This window comes from Xiphophorus hellerii, chromosome 15 (genome assembly GCF_003331165.1).
Source record: "Xiphophorus hellerii strain 12219 chromosome 15, Xiphophorus_hellerii-4.1, whole genome shotgun sequence".
Lineage (NCBI taxonomy): Eukaryota > Metazoa > Chordata > Actinopteri > Cyprinodontiformes > Poeciliidae > Xiphophorus > Xiphophorus hellerii.
Genome location: NC_045686.1, coordinates 10,521,593 through 10,544,631, shown reverse-complemented (window position 1 = coordinate 10,544,631; position 23,039 = coordinate 10,521,593). Strand labels below are relative to the sequence as shown.

The 23,039-nt window shown below is 36.1% G+C and overlaps 1 protein-coding gene across 3 annotated transcripts in view; it reads left to right on the top strand.

Annotated features, from left to right (window-relative positions):
• LOC116733796 (regulator of G-protein signaling 6-like) overlaps nt 1-23,039 on the top strand; it is an 84,535-nt gene that overhangs the window by 22,883 nt on the left and 38,613 nt on the right. The window contains exon 1 of one of the 3 annotated variants that reach the window (XM_032584640.1): nt 1,015-1,094. The exons of the other annotated variants lie outside the window; for them this stretch is intronic. Coding sequence (XP_032440531.1) covers nt 1,053-1,094 — 42 coding nt within the window. The 5' untranslated portion in view covers nt 1,015-1,052. Of the gene's footprint in view, nt 1-1,014; nt 1,095-23,039 lie in introns of those variants that run through there. 3 annotated transcript variants of the gene reach the window in all.

Below are 23,039 nucleotides of genomic sequence, written 5' to 3'. Positions count from 1 at the left end.
TATTGTCTGCGAGGAACTTTTGGATGAAGTTTGAAGGAAAATTATTAATCACTCTTCATTTATCAGTTTTCTTTTTTAACTAGGGAGAGATAAATTTTCCTGGCTACTTCCCCAAAGAAATCTAGACTGTACCATTTGAAAGAAGCTGGGCTTTTGTCTTAAATTGTAACCAGTGTGAACTGGTTCCAAATTACCTGTAAAAAAATAAATGGTATGGTAATATTGATAAGCCTGTTTTTGCTTTCTGTTGACTTGGGTCTCAGACATGCACAAGTCCCAGTAAATGTTTATGTACAGGAAAAGGATGTGCTGAGAGTTGACTCAGGTTTTACATCAGCTTGACCCTTTCTCCTGTCCCCTAGATGCCATCAGAAATGAGCAAAAATCCCTTGCTGTGATAATTTTGAAAAAGTGTATAGTAGATTTCATAGGAGTTTCTGTGCATTGAAACGTAATTATATACAGTCTTTTGTTTGACATCAATTTTCGATTAATATTCAGCTGGCTGGGCGTGCCGTGGTGGCGTAGGGGTTAGCGCGACCCACATTTGGAGGCCTCAAGTCCTCGACGCGGCTGTCGCGGGTTCGACTCCCGGACCCGTCGACGTTTACCGCATGTCTTCCCCTCTCTCCTTCCCCCTTTCCTGTCAGCCTACTTCATGAAAAGGGACTCTAGAGCCCACAAAAAGACCCCCTGGAGGGGTTAAAAAAATATATATATATATATATTCAGCTGGCTAATCTTTTTGCAGTATTTCTAGAGTTCTATCCCATGGTCAGGTCCATCATAAATAGTCACCTAAGGTAGAATAATACCAATGCATGAGACTTTATGCCTGTAGAGATGAACAAAAATGCTGTACAGAAGACTTTGCTGAGAAATAATGGGGTTTTCAGTCTGAGAGAGTTGGATGTGGCGATATGAACCGAGATGATAGAGGTTCCAGCGCCAAGTGGCAGGTAATGATTAATGAATGTGAACTTTTGTCAAGCCTGCTCTTCATGGAGCCCAGAGTCCATTAGAGAACTCGGATGGACTTGCAAAAAACATAGATGAAAAAGACAGTCCACATTTATCTGATGGATGACCCAGAAGTAAGACTACACACTGTTTTTACGTTAGTGTCTCCTCTCAATATGCTGTCTCTCATTCTGTCTGCACAGATCAATCAGTGGCTGCATGCCTTCTTGTCTTTGTACTTATAACCCGTAGAAGTCCATTGACACTGCTCTTGCTTTCACTGCCTCCTGACAGATTATTGTACATGCAATTTCACTTGGTTCATCTTTCTGACATAAAACCTCAAAATGTCAAACAGTTGTCAAAGCTAAACATGTCTAACTACTCCCAGGACATTATTAATCTAGCAAGTTTAAATACATGCAGCCTTCTGTTCGTCAAGTAATATTTTAACTTCTTGTTATGACTTTATTCTCGAAATATTATGACCTGTATTTGGGCTGTTGTAAACAATTATTTTGGTAATCGAGTATCTATTGATAATTCTGATGATTAATAGAGTAATCGAATAAAAAATTTGGTAATATTTTTATTTGAAAAGGGTACCTAACAAAACAAATGTCTAATACTCCAGATTTAGTTTACGTATTCATCAGTCAGTGTAATAGATGAACTCTCACTTTGCCCAGGCATTCATAACTCTTGTGTCCAGGACTGAACTTGAAAATCAGATGTTATGCTGCTAACAGTTAGCATTCTTCAACAACTCGTAGATGGAAGCGAGAGAGTGTTGTGTAACACAAATAATCACCCGGACAGAAAACATGGTGCTCTAAATATAACATAATTTAACGAAGCTTTGAGACAGATAATTTGCCTCAAGGAATTTTAATAATTGAGGTACTCAAATCACTTGAGGAATCGTTAGAGCCCTACTTATGTTATTCTGACTTTATTCTCATAATAGTATGACTTTATTCTCGTACGACTGGGTTTCTTCTTTCCACACCTACCAAAAGACCGGATTTGTGGAGTACAACGCTGATAGTTTTCAATAGATTCTTCCAGCTGAGCTGTGGATCTCTACAGCTGTTTCTCTGATTAAAGCTCTTCTTGTCAGCCTTTCGCTTTAGGTGGACAGGCATGTCTGGGTAGATTTGCAGTTTTCACATACTCTCTCAAATCTTCCTGTCCCATACTCCACATTATCAAACGAGCTGACAACTGAACAGTGCTGCCCAAGATGTCCAAATCTATATGGATATTGTTTTACAATATAACCCTGCTTCGAGCTTCTCCAAACCTTCTCCTTGACCTTTCTGCTGTATTCCTTGGTCTTTAAATTGGTTGCACTGGGTATCATTTTGTGGTTCTGTACTAGTCCATTTAATAGCTTTCGTTCAGTTTAGTGAACTAACCTTTCAATAACAAGTATCTGATTTGACCTAGATTGTTTAGAAAATGTGTATGTATTAAAATTTTTAAATGTCACAGATGAAATATTTGACTCTCCTGGCCAGTGTCGACATCTTCTTAGACAAGTCTCTTTATTCTTTGAAAATCTGTTCTGAGCTCCCCGAACAGAATTGGAGCAGGCTACATTTGTCAATGAAATGATTCATTATTTAGGTCTTAGTATTGCAAAGTCTGTTTGATATTTTTATTCTTCAGCAAAGTTAAGTTAATTCAGTGTTGCGTTGATGTCCTCATTTGGGTTCCAGCTCATCTTTTTTTTGCATTGCTCTCTTCTCCCTCACTCTTCACAATAAACTGCATATTGTACAATGTGAATTCAGTGTTGACAGATGTAATACATTCGCAAAAAGAGAAGTAGGCCATCCTATGACTGAGCTCCACTTGCAAACTCAAAAGCTATTGGGGTTAAAATTCTCCAGTTTCATCTTAGGCTTGACCAGTCTAGCAGGGAGACTGCTCAATTCAAAAAGATGAAAAATGCATGGTCAGTAATGAAAGGTATCTATAAAAGGTATGTGGCATATTTTACCCTTATCAATGCCACATGCTTTAGCAAAGTGGGGCGTCTTATTATAAAACGCAGTGGCTGCTGTGTGTAACTTCTTCACAGCTATACAGTAGAGGATCCCATAGTCTATGCTAAACAAAAGCAATGAAAGCAAGGCTGATAAATCTCCTGCAGATACAGCTTGTCAACCTACAGCTTCAGTGGGAGTGGGAAATCCTGTAACGAGTAAATGTGGCAGCGTGATGAGATGGATGTGACATTACATCTTGTTACTGAAGTTGAAGGAAAAGGGGACTTCAATATTACATTCAGTTCTGTCAAAACATGAAGAAAAAGTAGAAATATTACATCTGTCTCTTTATTCTTACAGCAGTTTAAGAAAAAGTAAATCTTTCGTTATGAGCTGAAGTCTCACTCACTAAAGAGCAATAATTAAAGACATGAATTATGTGTGCGCTAAGAGTAGTACCTGAAAGATTATTAGACTTTTATTAATATGAGACTTAAAAAAAGGTTTTTAGAATCACTGCTATAGAAGAGCTGAAACCAAATCAAGACAGTTTTTAGTTAGCTTCTTCAAAAGTAGCATCTCTGAAAAATAGCCAGAAAGTTATTGTAGTATATTCCTTGCTGATGAAAATATTGCAGTATTATCTGTTAGGCATTAGAATAACAAATTCATTTACCACTAAGTCTACATCACACAATTGCTCACGTAATTTTCTGTTTCAGTTTTTTGTACACTTAATTGCTTTAGGCTAACCCAGCTTCTAATGATATTTTACTTTAAGGACAAAAGCTATCCAATCCAATCAGACCTTATGTGAAGTTATATTAACCCCTTCCTATAACTTGAATTTCACTGGCCAAACAAAATGTTATGTCAGCCAGATCTGTAAAATCAAAAAAGCTACTTAAATAGAAACTAATGTCTTTAGAACGAGGTATGATGTGTTGGTTTTTTTAACCCCTCGATCCGATAACCTACATTGTCCGATAAAGAATAAATGTTGACCTATATTAACCTGGAAAGGGTTACAAAGCAGTTTTTTCTAATTGTAAAATCTGTGAAAAAAGTTTTTAAAAACAGCTTCTAGTGAATAAAATAATAGTTTACCAACAGGCACAGGATCTCTTGTCATTTCTACACGTAGCAATACTGTAAATCAATAGTCACTTTGTGTGAAAGAGGGAGAAGAAAACTGACCATTCTCCCAGCTACATTTATTTAAATATAATTTAAAATACAATAGCAAATGTAGATTGTAGTTGGCTTATCACTGAAAGCTAAACAGTGCTTTCCCTTGACTGTTTTGTGAGCTCACACCCAATTACTTTTTAAGCATCTTGCACCATCTCTGTTTCAGTCTGTAACACACTCTGCACCCGCTGCCTTGTTTTCTCTCGTACTCTGTTGGTAGATAAACACTTTGGCAGAAATTGGGGCCCGCCTTCTTTAACTGAGCAGCAGAAGGTCACATGTTTAATGGTTTCATTTTGCTTCTCTCCTGCTATTTTATGTAGAATTGGTATGCTGAACTTCTTTTGAGCCTTTTTTGAAGGCTGAAAAGATATGCATGAGAATAGGAGAAAATATCTATTTACAGTTGGGTTCAAAATAGGAGTTTAAATTATGAGTGGAGCTCCAGATTCTTGAAATAGCTGTAATTTTCTACACGAATAAACGCAGTGGCAACACTGCAGGTTTTGTTCCAGTCTTGCATGAATAAAATGGATTCAAATGACTCTGTAAAGCATCAGAGAAAAAACACACAAAAAAATGTGTGAAGATTCACTTCCCATTGAACCACCACACTAGTATAACTACTGTCTGGCACATATAGATGGGTATTCCTGCAGAGGTGATTAGACTACATTCCACAATGCTTCCATTTTTCTTGGGTTTCCCTTTAGGTACAAGATGTTGGATGTCTGAACACAAGTGTTATATCTTAAGACCTGTGTGTTGGGTTGACCACTCTAAAATGTTTTAGTCTGGAACCAAGATAAAGTTATTTACTGGTGTGACTGGGTTCATTATCTTATTGACACCATTTAAAGGGCATTTCATCTGTTGCATGTCATAACATTGTCTCTTCAGGTATCTTGTTCAAAATAATGCCTTATTCCTATCATGAGAAAAATATCAGACACCATAGTATGAGAAACATTTGCTATAGCATGCACAAAGATTACTCTACCGCTCATCATTCCATAAAAGGTAACAGTTTGTCTTTACCCCCCTCATTGTTGGCCATTTTGGTTCTTCTTTGGTCCATTTAAATGGCAGTTTCCTTCAAGATGTTTTTGTTTCCATTTCAGAGCAGTGGAGATTATTTTACCTGAGTAATACAATCGTTTTTGCACGTTTCCCCTCTTCAATCACCTTAAAGCATGCTGCTCCTCTGAACCATGTCTGGAATGACCCAGCTAGCTAACACTTGGAGGTATGAACTGTAACCAGCTTGCACATTTGTTGCCTTCATATTTGGAAAAAGAAACGGTTTGAATGTAAATGAATCTACTTGGATTGAACTGCACATAATATTGAACACATCCCTTTCAATTAATTATTCAATCACTAAAAATCATCTGCTTGGATGAGATCTCCTTTTTCCTCTGTTACTCTGCTGCATCAGAGCAACACTGTTTCTAGTGTAAATTAAATTTGGACTGCTTATTTATTGTTGCCTTTCTGTTCTTTCAGTTGGCTGAAGTCATGTCTGAAAATATGGCCATCAAAACATGAAGTAATTGTCTTTGCAAGTTTTGGCTTTCTAATTAACTAATCATTCTTTTTAAAAAAAAACATTGCACTAGAGTAAGTTTTATAGCAAAGATGGAAATATATAACTTCAATAGCTTAAAAAGGCTGTACACAGAAAATGATGCAAGAAAAGCAAGGGGGTGCTGATCTCTAATTATAATGGCAGCAAGATTTATCCAATACAACTTAAGTGTTTTTGTCCGCCCTGGTTATTGGCATATAAATGAAATGATCTGACAGGGTTTAATCATAGACAAAAAGTAAATACTATGTAGTGGCTCTTTACATAAGAGTTCAGATGACAGCATTGCAGTGTGACAATTTCCTTGTTGCCATCACAGAAGCCAATTTAGCTGTCGTTTTTTTCTGTTTCCTGTCTTTCCACATGAAGACTATGTGCATTGCATCTCGGCAAGTGTTTAAAAACAGTTTAAAGGTTTTTAGTAACAAGCCTGCTGAAAAGGACATATCTGTGCAGAATATTTAAAATAAATGTGAAACTAATGTAGCCAAACCCAGATATGCTTCTGTAATGGTCTGTTCAGCAAAGAGAAAAGGCTATTACAGAGATGTGTTTGTGTTGATGGGGAGAGATGACTGTAATGTGCATCCAGAGCAGGAGTAATATGATCAGCAGAGTGATGGTGCGATTAGTGAGTCAGCCAACATAAGCAGCTGATGTGCCATCAGCTGCTGGCAATCAGGAGTTCAAGGATCTGCTTGACATTCTGAGTGGGCACTAGGAAATAGGTGACTTTCATTACTTTAGACATATATCGGAAAACAAGACAACCTGCCCATTTTAAATGTTCCCTACTTATTTTTGGTGCCATAATGTCCGGTTAAAATGGGACTGCAACCCTTACAACTCAATTTTGTTGATGGTATAAATTGTGTGTATATATATATACTGTATATATTTTTGCTTTTACATTTGATTTGTCTACAAGCACAAACCATTTTAATTAATTATTCCATCACAAAACAATTATCTGCTTGAATGAGATCTCCTTTTTCCTCTGTTACTCTGCATCAGAACAACACTGTTTCTAGTGTAAATTAAATTTGGGCTTCTTAAAAATAAATATTTATTTGCATAAATAAATAAATGTTTATGCAAAAATAAACATTTTTATTAGAATTTTCTACTATATACCAACACAAAGTAGAATATTTTTGCATGTGTGGTTTTAATGTTTTTGTCATCTGTAAAGTGTGACATGCGTTTTTAATAAAACTCCTCAATCAACCCCTTTTTGGTGCATCTACAGACTCCTGGGGAATGTCTTTAACAGCAAGAAATTGGTACTTTTGTCTATTTTTTGTCCCAAAAAAGCTCAGGTTCAGTCAAATCCTCTGTTCGGTTGTTGTGAAGATAAATGTTCAGGTGTTACTCCAGATTCTCGACCTATTTTAGATTTGTACTTTGACCAGGTTGTAGTCAAACAAAAATGTGCTTTGATCCAAAATGCTTTTTGTTCCTTATGCTTCAAACTTAAATGAGATATACCCTACAAACAGGAATAATTTCTTTGCTCTCTTTGTGGTAGTGCAGTTAATGCAGTTTTCCTGAAATTTCTTGTTTTTATTTTCAGATTTAGGTAATCGTTTTTGTGGCGTTTCCTGCAACTTTGTTTTACAGCATTGTTTTTCTGTTCAAAAATCTTTAAGTATTTTCTTGTTAATTTTTTTTAATGTATGTTTGCCTTATTTCAAACTTTTTTCTTTGTAGCATCATTCTTACATTGCCCTGCATTTATATGCCCTGCCACTTAAAAGGTCTTAAAAAAATTTTTTATTTTAAATTTGTTGCATAATCCTGCTTTTCTTCCGGGTTTTGTGAAGTGTTTTATTACAAATTTAGTTTTTGTCAGAGTTATTTTATGTTTCTATGTCTTTTTATTATTTTTTTTAATGTTACATTTTGTGAAATGTAGTTTTGCTGAAGTTGTATAGAGCCATTTTTGCCAAACAACACTACGACAGACTAGCAGAAAGTCTTGGATAGCATCTCAATCCAAACAAAAATAACTGACAAGAATAAAAAATAAGACTGTGATTCAGATAAATCTGTCAAGATAATGGGCACCAGGGGCCATTTTCTTTACCTTGCATACCCACACATTCTGAGAAGTGATGATAGAGGGGCTGTTATGGTATTTCAGATAAGTATGGATTTTATGAATCTACCTCTTTTTCTCCTCTATCAATAGAGCCTATTAAGTTGCTGACATTAAGTCATTCATCAAAGTTTCCTGGCCTGTCAGTCTGATGTATTACAGTACGGCATAATGCTGTTCAGGTCTATGAACCTTAATTATTTTTGAAAATATCCTCCTGACTTTAGGCTTCAAGCTCACTTACTGTTGTTCCTCCATAAGGAAGGCCTTTCAATGTCTTTAGCTGTTGTCCAATCCATGTTTCCTATGAGGCCCTGCTGTACTAAATGCACTATTTTGTGGATAAGTAGGTGGGAAGTTACTTGCAAATTTTTTTCTTCATGAGTTGGTATTCCGAGTTGAGCTTTATCTTTTCTAACTCCAATAATTAGGTCCTTGACTTTTCTTCAGCCAGTACAGATGAAGTTTGCAAAGAAATAATCCAATGAAGGACTTCCAATGAAAAGGTGACTTGAAGCCGAAAGATCCCTAAAAAAATCTAAGTCCCCTTTCAGCTCTACATTTACTGAAATGCTTTATCAGATGGACTTAGGCTTGCTGCTGTTAATATTAAATAAGGTTGAAGTGATGCTGGGATTCAGATGGTGAGACTAAGACCAAAAGCCCTGAAACCCAGTAATCAATATCCATCAGTTGGTAAACGGCTGAGGACAAAGTAGAGAGCCGACAGACTTGCACTGATCAAAGGTGACTCATAATGTACATCTTTTAGTTTTAGTGAGGCTTTATTTAATCAAAGAATGGGAAACGTTAGAAAAAACTTTTCACTTTGGTGAAAAGTGAAAAAACTTTTCACTTTTCACTTGAGTGAAAAGTTTGCAGTCCAAAGTTTGTACTCCTAAGAATAATTTTCTTATTTTTCCACCCCCTTGATTTTAAATTGAGAGCTTTACAGATTATTGTCAGGTCATGAAGATGGACACCTGAAACTTTCGATGCATCGAATGATTTTTATTAGTAAATTAGAGTCCTGCTATAACCTGTTTAATACAGGCTGTTTTGGATTTTATGTAAAGTAGTAGTACATTAGGACCACACACATCCTCTGACCTTCACTAGGCAGCAAACTTGGGCACCTCTTTGTTAAACTTTTCAAAATACAGGAAACACAATCAATTTCCTGTTGTTCAGAATAATGTTCTCTTTATTGCAGCTGTGATTCATCCTATTTTTTCAAACAATGTGAAGATGTTACAAAATGCAATTTTCTGTCATTCCACAACACTTATCTCTTTCAAGCAATGGCTAAGTTTTGAAAACTGTCCGTCTCTCAATTCTTTTGCAGTAGATTGGCAAGTTTCATCTTTAAAATATTGTTTTTTCTAAAAGGAAATGGAGAAGATTTGCTTTTTTTTTTTTTTTTTTAGCTGAGTGCAGCTTTTTATTTCCGTAGAAAATGAGTTTCCCACCTGGAGTCAGGAGTGTCTGGTACCATGTCTTTTAAACAGTAGCAGGTGTACCTACTGAGCAACTAAATGCTGACATATAGTCAAGGTGAAAGCGTTTTCGTCTTCTGCTTAGTTAAGTTCATAACTGAATCAAGTGTCTGGAAATATCTCAGCAGGAGCCACAGAGTCGTTTAAAATTTATAAATGAAAATGAAAAAAGATGGTGAAATGCTTCTTAGCATTGCAACATTTATCAGGATGCAAAAGATGTGAGCTATTTATTTTGTGGGAAAGATTTTCCTTCAAACTAAACAATTGAACAATTTTTTAAAGGCAAATTTCAATGTACCAGATGTGTTAAAGAAAAGAATGACCAACTTTTCTTTAGTGTTTTGACGATGGGGGAAATGCTTTTTTTGAGACAGCTGTACTCAAGGTTTGCTTATGCAAATAACATGAGATTCTACTGGCATCATGTACTTTTATTTCAAAGTAGGACAAGAAAATAGCAAATAATCTGGTTCTGTAGCAGCTATAAGAGACACCAATGCATAAACCGCATTCATGCATTAAATGGATGAATGGGGTTCATGCATTTAATGCATGAACCCCATTCCATAGTAGATGGATACTGTGAATCCATGTATCACAGTATGGATTACTAAACATATTACACAATAGATTTTATTGTAAATCCTGAACTTGACTCAATAATTATTACAGCTCTACTACAATGCATAAATCCAACAATTTCTTTAATATTTTCTGATGAAAAGCAGACAGAAGTAACACTGGCATTATCACATGTTGCTTTTTGTAGGCTTCTGTACAGTATATTAATTCCTCCATCCAATGGATGGACATACAGCTACTGTACAAATGGATACAAAAACATAAATTTCTAATATTTGGTATATTTGGCTGTTTTGGAAGCTATTTAATGTCTGTGCACAAAGCCTGACAAAAGCCAATCTCTAATGGGAAAGAAATTATAAAAACAGCAAAATAGCAATTTATCTTATGACTATTAAAGCAAATGATTGTTGTGAAATAATGTTTTGTTCTGCTGTTAGACCAAAATGGTTATCTAGATTTGGGCATTGGGAGGAGTGTGCTGTGTTTCTCATTCAGCACCATGACTGTACTCATTTTGTTGGTGTTGAATGTTTTTAAATTGCTGAAAGGTAAAGTCAGAAGTAATGGGTGTAATCTATGGTGCTTTCATTTTGTGGTAGACTTCGGATTAATGTGACTAACCAAAATAGAGTTAATGCTGTCAGATCTGAACCATGTAATCCCATCAACAAATGGATTCAAAAGGTAATTAGACTCCTAATAAGTTTAGATCTGTCATGTGGGTCCTTTTAGTTAATCAATAAATGCTTGTCTACACCTTCTCCTGTGTTTCAGGATGAACTTTGCGTTTCTAATGCTCTGTTGTTTTAGCTTAATTTGCTACCAGACATACTGGTATTTTATCTATTCACATGCTTTCCATTTCTGTTTAAATTTAGGCGTAAAATGACTTTTTAAGGTAAAATGCCCCCTTGTTTTGAGAAAACGAACAGACCTGGAGTTTGTGGTTGACAGTATCCTTGGAATTAGATATTTTCCTGTTCTCTATTTCAGCAATTCCACTTCCACTATCACTTCATGTTCAGTCAAGATAGTCCTGCTGCATGCACATCAGAGGGACAATGCTTGCAGAGCCCCATTATTGATCATTACTAATCATGTGTAATCATGTACAGTATGGCAACTGGCAGCTGTATCTCTGCCTGAACCGTAGACATGAATTTCAGATGCAGAGCCTCATTCACTGCTTGAAGAGGCATGATGTAGGGTAGTGCAAAAGGGTTTAATGTAGCGAATATAATGTAAAGTCTGTCTGACTGGTTCATCTGTGCACAATCCTTTAAGGACACAGGGGATATTAATCTGAAAGAGGTTGAACTTGGTGCATTCTGCTTTAGTTGAAGAATATTTCTTTGTCTCTTATTTGTTTACTGAGTCCTTAAACTCTTCGAGCCTCCGGGTTCACAGGGAGTGTTAGTGTTCTTTCAGCTGTATCCTCACTTGTTAGTGTTTAGGCTTATACCACACATTTCCTGGCTCCATGGCACAAAAACAACAAATCTTTAAAATGATGAATTATGTGTGGATTTTTGGTCCTCAGAGATGATGCTCCTTGCTGAAATGCAGGGTTGATTACTAGTGGAGCTGTCAGTAGGCTATAAAGGTTTGCAGTGATTTTATTTAGAGTTGTCATGGAAAATTGTTAGTCAGTGCACAGGTGCATGTTCAGCTCAGTGTTGAACTCATTGTGTAAGGTGGTTTGCCTTGTTCAAGCTGTCATTGCAGAATGGTTGGTTTCAATTTATTTTTAAATTTAAGCAGAAATTGGATTTATTCATATAACAACCTGCATGTATCACAATTTTGTCAGAAATGCACTGGGTAAGCCCTTTGTATTGTGTGGATTTGGATAGATGAATCCAGAATGTATTGCTGTTTTGACTTAAGACTTGGAAGCCTAAAATGTTATTGATGTTTAAGAAGGATTGAATGTGAAAAATAAAACCGTCTCCCTGTCAAAATGGCACAAATACATTATGCAGCTGCCAATTAGGCCAAAAAAGGTTGTAAGCAATTTGTGTGTGACTCATTTCTTTCACATCCACTGTGAATAAGGCTCCTTGATGTTTTTATAGAACATGTGTTTGACTGTATTCACAATATTATTTGACAAGTAGAAAGCAAAAAGGCAGGTTGATAAATAAAACCAAACAGCAGCTCTCAGCATGTAGAATCAAAAAATCTTTTGGAAGATGTGATCCTTTTTATAACTTATTCTCACCAGCTGTTAATATAAGTAATTTGCTAAGAGATTAAGTAGAAAATGTGTTACCTAGTTGGCTTTGACTGATTAACAATCTAAACTGTCATTTTTATAAAAATTTATGCAGTTAAAGATAACTTTGATTAAAAACTTGTCATCTTCTTGTCCGTCTTGGCTTAAATAAATGAAAAGAATTAATTGGTGTCTAATATTGCCTATCTGTTAAATAGAGGTAACTAAAAAATAAAATGAAATCATGAACACAAAGGATTCTAATGTAAATCTGTCCATCAAGATGATGGACAGGTTGATGGGATTGCAGTTTGTCATACATAATAGTGTGAAATAAAGGAGGATCATGTTGCTTCTGCTGTGAAGAACATGTGAGAGCAGCTGTAGAGAGAGAGGAGGGGATTCTCCAGCTGTCTGCTGAACAACTCTTGCTTGTGTAAATTAGTTTAAGCTGCAAATTGATCTTTTCAGCTGAGAAAATAATGAAAAAAGTAAATAAGCCAGCAAATAAAATACACAGATTGGGGAAAAACAACTGTCAAACTTTTGAAGCGCTACCTTAACACTGCTAGGTTTTGCTCAGGGGAGCTCTGGAAATGCGAGTGGAGGTTAACACAAACTTACCAGACCCTTCTCTTCCAACTCATCTGTAGGATGTTAGACTTGTCAAGGCTGTCGGTGTAAGGATTACCCAAACAATGTTGGACGAATGCTTTTAATACTATGGTTGAGAGGCGCATTGTTAGACCTCCTATTTTTAGTATCTCTATGCTGTGCAGCCTCCTTTTTTAACAAGAATATGGGCTGAATTTGATTCCCAATTAGTATTTTTCCAAGAATATGAGAATTTTTAAGATCCCACCAGCTAATTATGGAGCAGCTGACCTTATTATCTCATCTCAGCTCCAATGGCAGATCACTGGTACAGTTACTGTGTTCCAAAGTATTCCACATTTAATCACGCTCCAGGCTCCACAGACCTCAGTGTTTTTGTGATAAACTAGCAGAAAGAAAGTAACATAAAATTTTGATGCAGAAGGAAAATGTTTTAAGCCCCTTTTGCTCTTACGCCCCAAATTAAAATCTAGTGCAACCAGCTGACTTTACTAGTCAACTAATTAATAAACATGAATGAATTATGAAGAATTTACTCTGTATGACTTCAGCCGTTTGAAGTTTAAATAACAATTGAACATTTCAGAAAGTGCCGTTGATCATTGTGCAACTGGAAACCCAAATAGAACTAAGAGCTTTAGAGAAGCAGGTATGAAGCTGTATCTTAACTCGAAAGGAGCAGCAGATCTCCACAGCTCTGGAAAATCTGTGGGCAAGACAACTGTAAGAGGAAGAATGATCAGAAGAAACCCTTTGTTTGGGAGGGAAAATACTGTAAGAAATTTGGGTTTTGTTGCTGCAAACCATGCAGGGGGCAGAGTAAACATGTCTAAGAAAGAGCTCTGGTCAGAAGAGACAAAGGAAACTTTTTAATTAAATTCTGCACATCACCCTTAGCACATCTCTGCTGTCAAATATGGTGGTAGCAGCATCATGCTGTGGGAATTTTATGTGACAGAAACAGGGAAGCTGCTCAGTTGAGATGGATGGAGCTAAGATTATTAAAAAATGTTTCAGGCAGGAAGAGACAAAATGAACAAACTGGAGGCTATTTATTTAGTTTACTGTTATTTTTGTTTTTTAATTATATTGCATTAAATGTTCAAATGACATAGTTGAGATGAATCAATATACATTATAATGTAAAGTAAAGTAACTGGGCCATTTCTAAAATCATAAACATGCCTCTTGAACACTGCTGTTAAGTGAGAGGCATGTTTATGATCTTTAAGAATGTGAAGCTTGATGGGTTTTCTGGGAAGATGATGTAGGTTTTCTAAATTTGGCTTTTCATAAATCGATGTTAAATTAACTCATCATGACAGATGAAACAACCATAATGTAATATTACACTGCACAACATGCGCACAACGGAAAACCATGTTTATATTGGAGTCCAATTGTGTGTTTGCATGTGAAAGGTTTCTTTTTTTTCCTGTGGCATTGGTGGTTAATGGAGCTGTCATTTCCTCTCTACACCAGCTTGAATGCTTTCCTGTAATGAGGCTGTCAATTTCCCTCTTGCCGACCAGAACGTTGCCCTCCCATCCGGCTCCGAGCCTCATGGGTCATTGCTGCAGCAATGTCGCTTAGACTTCCTAATGAGAAGGTCGCAGTCATTGTGCTGATGCCGTTTGGGGACCACAAGCTTGTTTCCAAACTCAAGCTCATATTAAAGCTGTGCTTCAAAGCTATTGTCACAGTTGAACTTATTCCTGCGCCTCAGAAAACTTGTTTTTTGGGGGTTTTTTTTAGATAAAATTCTGGTTAAAAGAGTAGCAGAAGGGAAAACAAGGTAATGGCTGGGTTAATTAACCGAAAAACAGAAGATGAGGCTTATTACATAAAAGTGGATTTGGTTGAGCAAATGGCTAAGGGTTTAAAGTTAAGTGACCTATGTAGAGATAACTTAGAGATGGACTCTGATTCTCATCTTGAGTGTAAATAATACATCTCTACAGTTTATTTGGAAATTAAAATCTTTAGCAACCTGTGCTTTGCAGACTTCTGTCACATTGGATAGAGAACCTCTACGGCTATGTTTAAATCTCATCCCAAAATCTTAATTTGAACACTTATGATTTGAGAGATGGAACATGGCAACTAGAACTAATTTTTGAATGTTTACATAAGTCCAATGACTTTCTTTCTGGTTGGATCCTCAAATTGTTAAAATTTGGAAATGCTACTTCCTCGAAAAAGGGCCTTTACAATATTGGATTCTGCAGACATGCACCCTAAATCAGGGCATATAATCTGTATAATAAATTAGAAAAATAGGTGAAAATGTAAATTTACTTTAGATTTTAAATACTTTTAAAGACCTCCAGAACACAAGTATTCAAGTATTACTCTTCAAGATTTACATCTGAGGTTTAAATGAGTTACTAGAGTACTAATGTTAAATCAGCAAAAATAATTATGCTTCCATGCTTGCCTTTCTGTAGGACTTGCCATCTTTTCCACTTCTTTACTAAGACGTACTTAACCTTAGGCGGTGATTCACTGAAGGCAGCTTTGCCCTCCAGGCATTTTTGAAGAAATCCAATTTGTGTTGGAAATTGTATAAATTTATTGCTTCCAAAAGGAATAAGAAGTCTGAGTTGCTTTATTTCAGTATTTAACATTTAATTACTGCTGTGGTAATGGCTCCATGTGAAACAACAATTTCCTGTTACAGATGCTAAATTCAAATGTTTTTTTGTTGTTGCTTAAAATAAGTGAATAAGACCTCATAATTTTTTTGTTACATTTCAAGTTCCTTTCAAATGAAAAACCTTTAATGCTGCAGATTTACTTGTATTTGTGTTGCTTGTGTTTAATAGCTGCAGAGGTTTATTAATGGGAATTGTGAGAACGCTGTGTATATATGTCTCCTCTGTTTGGTCCTGGTGCTTTACCACTGGTTTCCAGTGGACACAAAATAAACTATTTAGTTTTCAGCCAGTGTTTGTGACTTTACTAGAATCTTAGGTTAAACACAAATTCAAATGTGGATGCATTTGCATGTTCACAGAAATGCCACTTATGGAGTGGAGACAAGATTACTCATTTTCACTGCATCAAAGTTGCTTTTTCAATTATTGAAGAAACTGCAGCTCAAACAGTACAGATGAATCTGAGTACCATATACTGATATGTTCAAGTTCTACAGCTACACTTTCTTCATAGTTTGACAAAAATATTTTCTTATAAGATCAGTTGCTACACGAGAAGAAGTAAACAAAAGATGTACAGTACCTATTCTTTATTAAAGATTCCTGCAACATTAAATGTGATACACTCACCCAACTTCATCCTTTAGTTCACCTGGAAAAATAAATTATATTCATTTTTGCTTTTATCATTTTAGTTTGTACAGTGTAACATTGATTATTCCAAAGACAGTAAAGATGCTGCAAAGTAAAGTTGTCAAATGCTGACTTTTTAAATTCTGTCTAATCAAATTAATGATTAGTTCTGCCACAAACAAAACACACCCGCAATGATTCAGTATTTTAGAAGTGCAAATAATGCTACCAGCAGTGCTGTGCTGCAAGGATGCTGCAGAGCACTTTCACAGTCATGCTGAAAGCAGCAAGAGGCCACTTGCCCTGAACAGAAATGCAATTTTGAAAACTGTCGGTGACATTAGACCAAGCTAGAAAAGAGTTTATGGGGTTTCTCTTGGAAACTTGATATTTATAAACTTTATTTTGAAACCAGTAACGTAGCATTTCATTATCTCTGTTGTGAACCAAACGGCTTCAGCTTAAATTTGCCCAGATTTCTTTGTCTTAGTTTTTGTGCAAATTTGTTTTGGGAAAAAAAAAGTTGCAGATGTTTTATTATCATTAGGATATACAGTATGGACTGTGTTTAAGATACTTAATTTTTTATTTTATTTTAAAAACAGTATTCTTTACCTGTTAATACTTTTAGTTGTCTGCTCAAAGACCTACATCCACCAAGGAGGAATACCATAATGCTATAACCCTGTAAATGCACCTAAAATGGATTTTTCTAAAATTATTTACACCTATTGATTTGCTTTCAAAATATGTAGAATTTTTTAAAAAAAATAAACTTACAGCTGCAGGTTTTAATATTGTACATTACATATTTAAAATTCATGTCTGAAAATGAGTGGGAAGAATCATAAGCTTATTAAATTATAAATTTTCACCTTATTTGTCCTCTCTTGTCTCACCACAACCATATATGCATATGTAATCGCATATGCAAACACTTTCATGTGGCTATAAATGGTCCAGGACAAAATTATATATTCTATTTAACTGAAAGTTGAAATAAAACTGAGGCTTTCTCAGAATTAACCTGATTCAAAATCCTAAGCAATATCTCAATATGTTTGACCTTTAGAGCTCTAGAGGAATGTTAATTTTTATTGTCTAATTTTAGGCTTTATGATCCAACAGAAATTTTGAAGGTGGTTTGGGAAAAGAAGGAAAAAATTATAATTGTAGAGTTTGGTAGTGAAACATGGAAAATTCACTTTAACTTCTGCTCAGTTGATGGGACCACAGCCATCTCTCCATAATTTTAAATCTCACTAGTTTCTAAACGATTAAGCACATCTGAGATGAATGAAAACTACATTGTTTCATACAGTTTTTATTAAAATGTGTTTAAAAACTTAGTGGAGCATATAACTGCGTAAACAGTGTGTCAGAAAGACGAGTAGAAATCTTAGCTGCATAATGTCAGATTGTAGAGAGAGTTGGAGATAATTGGTTTGGATTGTTGGATCAATTTTGCTGCTTCCACTAATTGGTGAGACGTTTCAGTCCATTGCGGTTAGAAATATAATTTAAGCAAACTTTGAATGATGTTAACATTTCCTGTCATAAAGATGAAACAAAGATCTGTTGATCTCAGCTGCAGCTTCTGCTTCAAAATGAGAAACTTTGAATATTTCTCTAATTATTCCTGGGATATTTTTAAGTGACCAAGCATTCAGGTGGAGAATCTGCAGACTTGTAATTTTCAATGTCTAACATGTTTATCTTTCTACAATTAAGTTGTGTATGCTAACATTGTATTTTAATGTATTTTTCCCCTCCTAATATGTGCACTAGGGATTTAATGGATGCATCAGCCTTTATATAATTGCATCTTGAAAAAGTGTGGACTCATGTAAAGCTTGCAGTGTGAGATTCTGACTGTTGTTCTTAACTTGTCTGTATATGGGATTCTGATGGGTAATCAGTGCAAACTGGGCTTTTTTTGTATGAGCTCCATCTGGGATTCACATGTACCTAATTACTGCAAACCTCCAGCGATTCCTTTTCATTCTATCATAGCAGATTTCGTACAGTGTAATGTCATTTACTAATCAGCCTGGAGTTTCTTTATATGATGCATTACTTACGTAAATAAAAATTTCAAAATATCACCAATTTGCCATAATGTTTCAGTATTTATGCCACATTACAAATAAATCCAATGTAACTCAAGACATTTTTTTTAATTTGGCTACAAACCAGTCAACCTCAGCATTTTGACTACCTACCAAAATGACTGAAGACATAGTGGTTCACTGGAAATGAAGCAGTAGAGAAATTCAATCTGGCCCCTCCCCAACATGTTGCTCCACACTTGTAGTTAACTTAAAGAAGGCTGTTAAACTTTTAAGTAAAACAAGATTCAATGTTTGGGTCAACTGATCTCCTAAATTTTGGTCATTAAAAAACAAAAACAAAACCTGAGTAACCTCTTGGCCCTCTGACTTTTAATCAGATTTTTCAGATATTACAATAAAGAGCAAAATGAATTGGAAAAATGTGACCCTTGCCACTTTTTATTTCTTATAGAAATGGAGAGAGATATGCAGAGATAAAAATACAAATAGATGAATTTCTCAGCATTCAGTGTGTTGTTGCGCAACACCCCCCCCCCCCCCCCCCTTCTGTCTCTACTGTCTCACTCTCTGCTTCCTCTTCTGAGAGGGGAGATGTGCTACCAGCTCTCCTTCTAACGGGTTAATTGAGTTTCCTAAATCTGCTGGGATTTACCCTGTCCAGAACTGAAGTAAACTCTGTTTAAGCTGGTTTCGAGAAACGATTCACCTGATTTTTAACGGCCAACATCCAGGTGTCCCACCCTTCTTCCCCCTGTGAATTAGCCAGACTGAGCAGCCTACAGCCAACTAGTTTCACAGAGCACACCTGTTAACGGTCGCTCGTTCTCTATTTTACAACTTGCATTTGTTATTGAACCAGGTAGGTTTTAGTGACTCGGGCGAGTCCCAAGGATGACGTTTTAAATTTGGGCTACCAGCAACCTAAAAACATTTTAAACTTTTTCCTCTCCAGAATCAAACATCAGAGCTATTTTACAACCATCAAAGAACTTTAAGGTGACTCATTAACTGAATGTCCACAACATCTTTTAGATTTTCTTTATGCTAAATATTTTTATTAGTAAGGCAGTTTTGCAAGGGTCAGTACAGCTTAATTCAGTAGCAGAAATAATCAAATAAGTAAAATCAATCATCTAGTCTATCTTTCCCTACTGCTGATACTGAGAACTAAAAAAGGGAACCTTTGAGAGAGACGGACGGAGTTTGACGTTTCGAACCCCAGACCTGGCACGACGATGAAGAAGGTGCTGCAGCAGGAGGAAGATGTTGATCGGCGAAGGCAGGAATCTCTGTAGGTCTGATGAGCTTCTTTTCCGCATGGATGGTGAGGTCACACAGGACTTGGTGCTGGCAGGAAAAAAGGCACCAGTTCTTCTTCTTTGTCTTTGCCTTTGTCTTCATCTTTGTCTTTGGGGTCTGAACCCAGCTGATGAGAGAAGTGCGATTCGAAGCCACAAGTTGTGGGCCTGACGGGTTGGTCCTCATGGCAGGACAGTCTCCGGCTCCGTGGCCCCGGCTCTTCTTCAGCTGCAGAGTTCTTTGTCCATCTCTTGGCTCGAAGCTGCCCGGAGGATCCAACAAAAGGTTCCTCTTTTGCACCCACCTTTTATAGGGTTTCTTTGGCTAGCACTGTTGCTGGGCGTGTTTCATTGGCTGTCTGCTTAGACAGATGATCTCATATCCATCACTGTCTTACAGACATTATGTCCTGATGTCTGTGCTAATGTCTCAGGGTTGCTCAACCTCCTATCCATTGCCTGCACAACCTTTTACCTAAATAAGGCGTTGATCATCTCTGCTCTCCTGTTAGTTCCCCTTTTTCCCTTCCTTTCACCTTTCACCTACCATCTACCTCAACATATCAGTGATGTTTAATTGCAGTTACACCTTTTTACACCATTTCAAGTTCAATGTCAAAATCACATTTATCACATTTATTTTCTTTAGCTTCTCCGATTTAGCATTCATTTATAATTTTATAACCATAACTTATATCACATTTATTTTCTTCAGCTTCTCTGATTTATCATTCATTTATAATTTTATAACCATAACTTATATCACATTTATTTTCTTCAGCTTCTCTGATTTATCATTCATTTATAATTTTATAACCATAACTTATTAATTATACTTATTATAATCTTAATGTGAGTTATTACAGATGTTTTTCTGAAAAGAAACCAAGAATAATACATGATTCTAATTATTTAATACTAAAGTTACGGTTACTGGTTTTTCTTATCCAATTACTCAAAATGTTTAGATTTCATTCTTTAAAACTTTACCTTTAAAATAAGGAATAGTCTCAGCTATTTTTATAAATCTGCAGGCTGGAAACTTCCTCTTTTTCCAGGAAACCTGCTTTTCCTGTTTAATGACTCTCTCTGTCTGACTATGATTTCTTATGATTAGATAGAAAAAAGTAGAATTAAAGCAAAGTTTGCTGGAGACAAAAACAACACACACAACCAGATTTATTTTATTGACACCTAAGTCTACTGTTGGGCCTAGATGTCACTTGAGTGATTCATTTTAAAGATAACTTTATTTATTATTACTGTTAAACTAAAATCTCCAGCATGGGGAAGTGGGATGAGCTCGGATTTTCTTGACAAGTGTGATGGTCTAAACATAAATTACTGAATGAGATCAATCAACTCGACACTGTACTTTTGAGTATGTAGAGGGTGTAATATCTTTTATTTTTGGTTTCCAACACACACACACACACTCAAAACTGGGATGGCACATCCTATTTAAAGAACAAATACTCCTATGCTTTTCCTTTGCTTTCCAAAAAATCCATTCTTATAAACAACTTAGTTTGGAGAGGGAAGTTAGTGAGTTCACCAGACTCTGGGACTGTAATTTCCAAAAGAAATGAAAACTTTACTTTCATCTGAAAGGAGGATGATTTTGAACCACTGAGCAACAGTCCAGTCATTTTTGTATTTTGCCAGGGCAACACATTTCTGATGTCGCCTCTAGTTCAGGAGGGGCTGTACAAGAGAAATGTGACAGAAATGGGATTAGTAGAAGAATAGCTGCTTTTGATGCACTGACTCCAGCCTCACTTCACTCCTTGTGAACCTCCTTCAATTTCTTGAATGGATTTTGTTTGACAGTCCTCTTAAGGTTGTGATTACCCTTATTTTTGTTCACATTTTCTATCACATTTTTTCCTTCCACTCAACTTCCATTGATATGATTGAATACAGCACTCTGTGTAAAGCCAGCTTCTTTAACAATGACCTTTTGTGGCTTACCTTTCCTGTGGAAGGAACTAGTTATGGTTTGTTCAAGATGTGCTTTATTCTCTGTAATCTATATAACACATGAGTTTCACTTTCTAAAATAAGTGACTAAAATATAGAACTTTTGGGTTGAAGTGGTAAATCATTGCATACTAGTGGAACATCTAAGCAATGCTGTGCCTAAATTAGCGTAATGGAAATTATGGCAATTTTGAAAACGTTTTTTGATAGTTTTTGGACCACAATGAGTTGTGTTGAAATTAGCATATTTTGCATAACTGCAATAACACTTTTTTTGCATCACACAAGTCATGTAATCAGCAACCGGGTGTAATAGTCTTGCTTTAAGAAGACAGAGCATATGTCATTGAGAGTAAAAATGTGACTGTTTAGGAGTTTAATAGTTATTCAAATTAAAATATCTAAAGACATAACCCTAATTTTTACAATGCAGTAAAATATGCATGCTTGGTGGAATTGTAAGCATTAAAACATTGATATCTTGGGGGAGGTGATTAGTGAAACTACACTTTTATGAGCTCAACCGTTTCAGTATTTCATTTGCATTTCTAATTTTAGGAACGTTTGGCTTTCTTGTTGTTGGCAACATTATTCATTGCTTTATTTTTTGCCTTCTGACTCCCACTACAGTGACAACTTAAGCACATTTTCATTCATTCCTTTGTTTTCTTTGACACTGTTGTCAGAAAGTACTTTACACTGCAACAAATGGGCAGTGTATGTGCATGTGTCGGTGTGACAGCGTGTGTGTGTGTGTTATCTCCCCATGACTTCCCTGAGGAATAACTGTCCAGAACATTCCCTGTGCCTGGTAATGGCATGCTGCTATCGGTCTCTACACTGCACTGAAAAGAAATGACTTTCCAACATTATGGCTTTCCTTGACTGCTCAAGCCTGATTCAGCAGCAACGAATAAAGCCTGAGCCACAAAGCTCAACACTCGTGTCAATTCATTCTTTCATTAAAAGTTACTTGTTATGGTGTTTTTGCTTTATTTGACGTTATATAGCAAATAATAGAAGCAGTAGTGAGAACAGCGTGTTCTAACTCTTATTTCATGTAATGTTCAGTCTGCTTACCCTTCATACAATTTTAATTTAAAATATTTTTTTCATATCATCTCTAAATTCTCTGTCTCTTGTGTAACGACTGTTGGAAATTGATTTGCGGGCTCCAAACGGCTTTCAGCATGAAAAGCAGCAACAACTGTACATTACTGCTTCATCTTGGGTAATTGCTGTGTAACTAGACTGGAAGTGGCTTTCCTTCTCCTCGGCTGTAGTTTTACTGCAGTGTGTTGTACATAAAAGACAGTCTTCCTACTCAAAGCTTTTAAAGTAAGTATATGAACCGTTGTGATGAAGTCGATGTGCACTTCCTGTCTACAAATCCCTGAACCTACTCACTTGCTCATTTGCAAAGTGCTTTCTGAAGCACACCTTGTTAAAACCTGCTTGTTAAAATCTGATCTCCCTCTGAGGGAGAATATATACCATGCATCTTTTGTACCTGATGGCAACTCAAAATGCCTCATTTATCTTAAAGGAGAGAAGCCTCAAGAGATAAACAAGTCTACAGAGGAAGATGGGAACACAGAAGGATGCAAGAGCGATATCTGGCTGCTTCGCCATCACACACTCAGCTTTTAGGTGG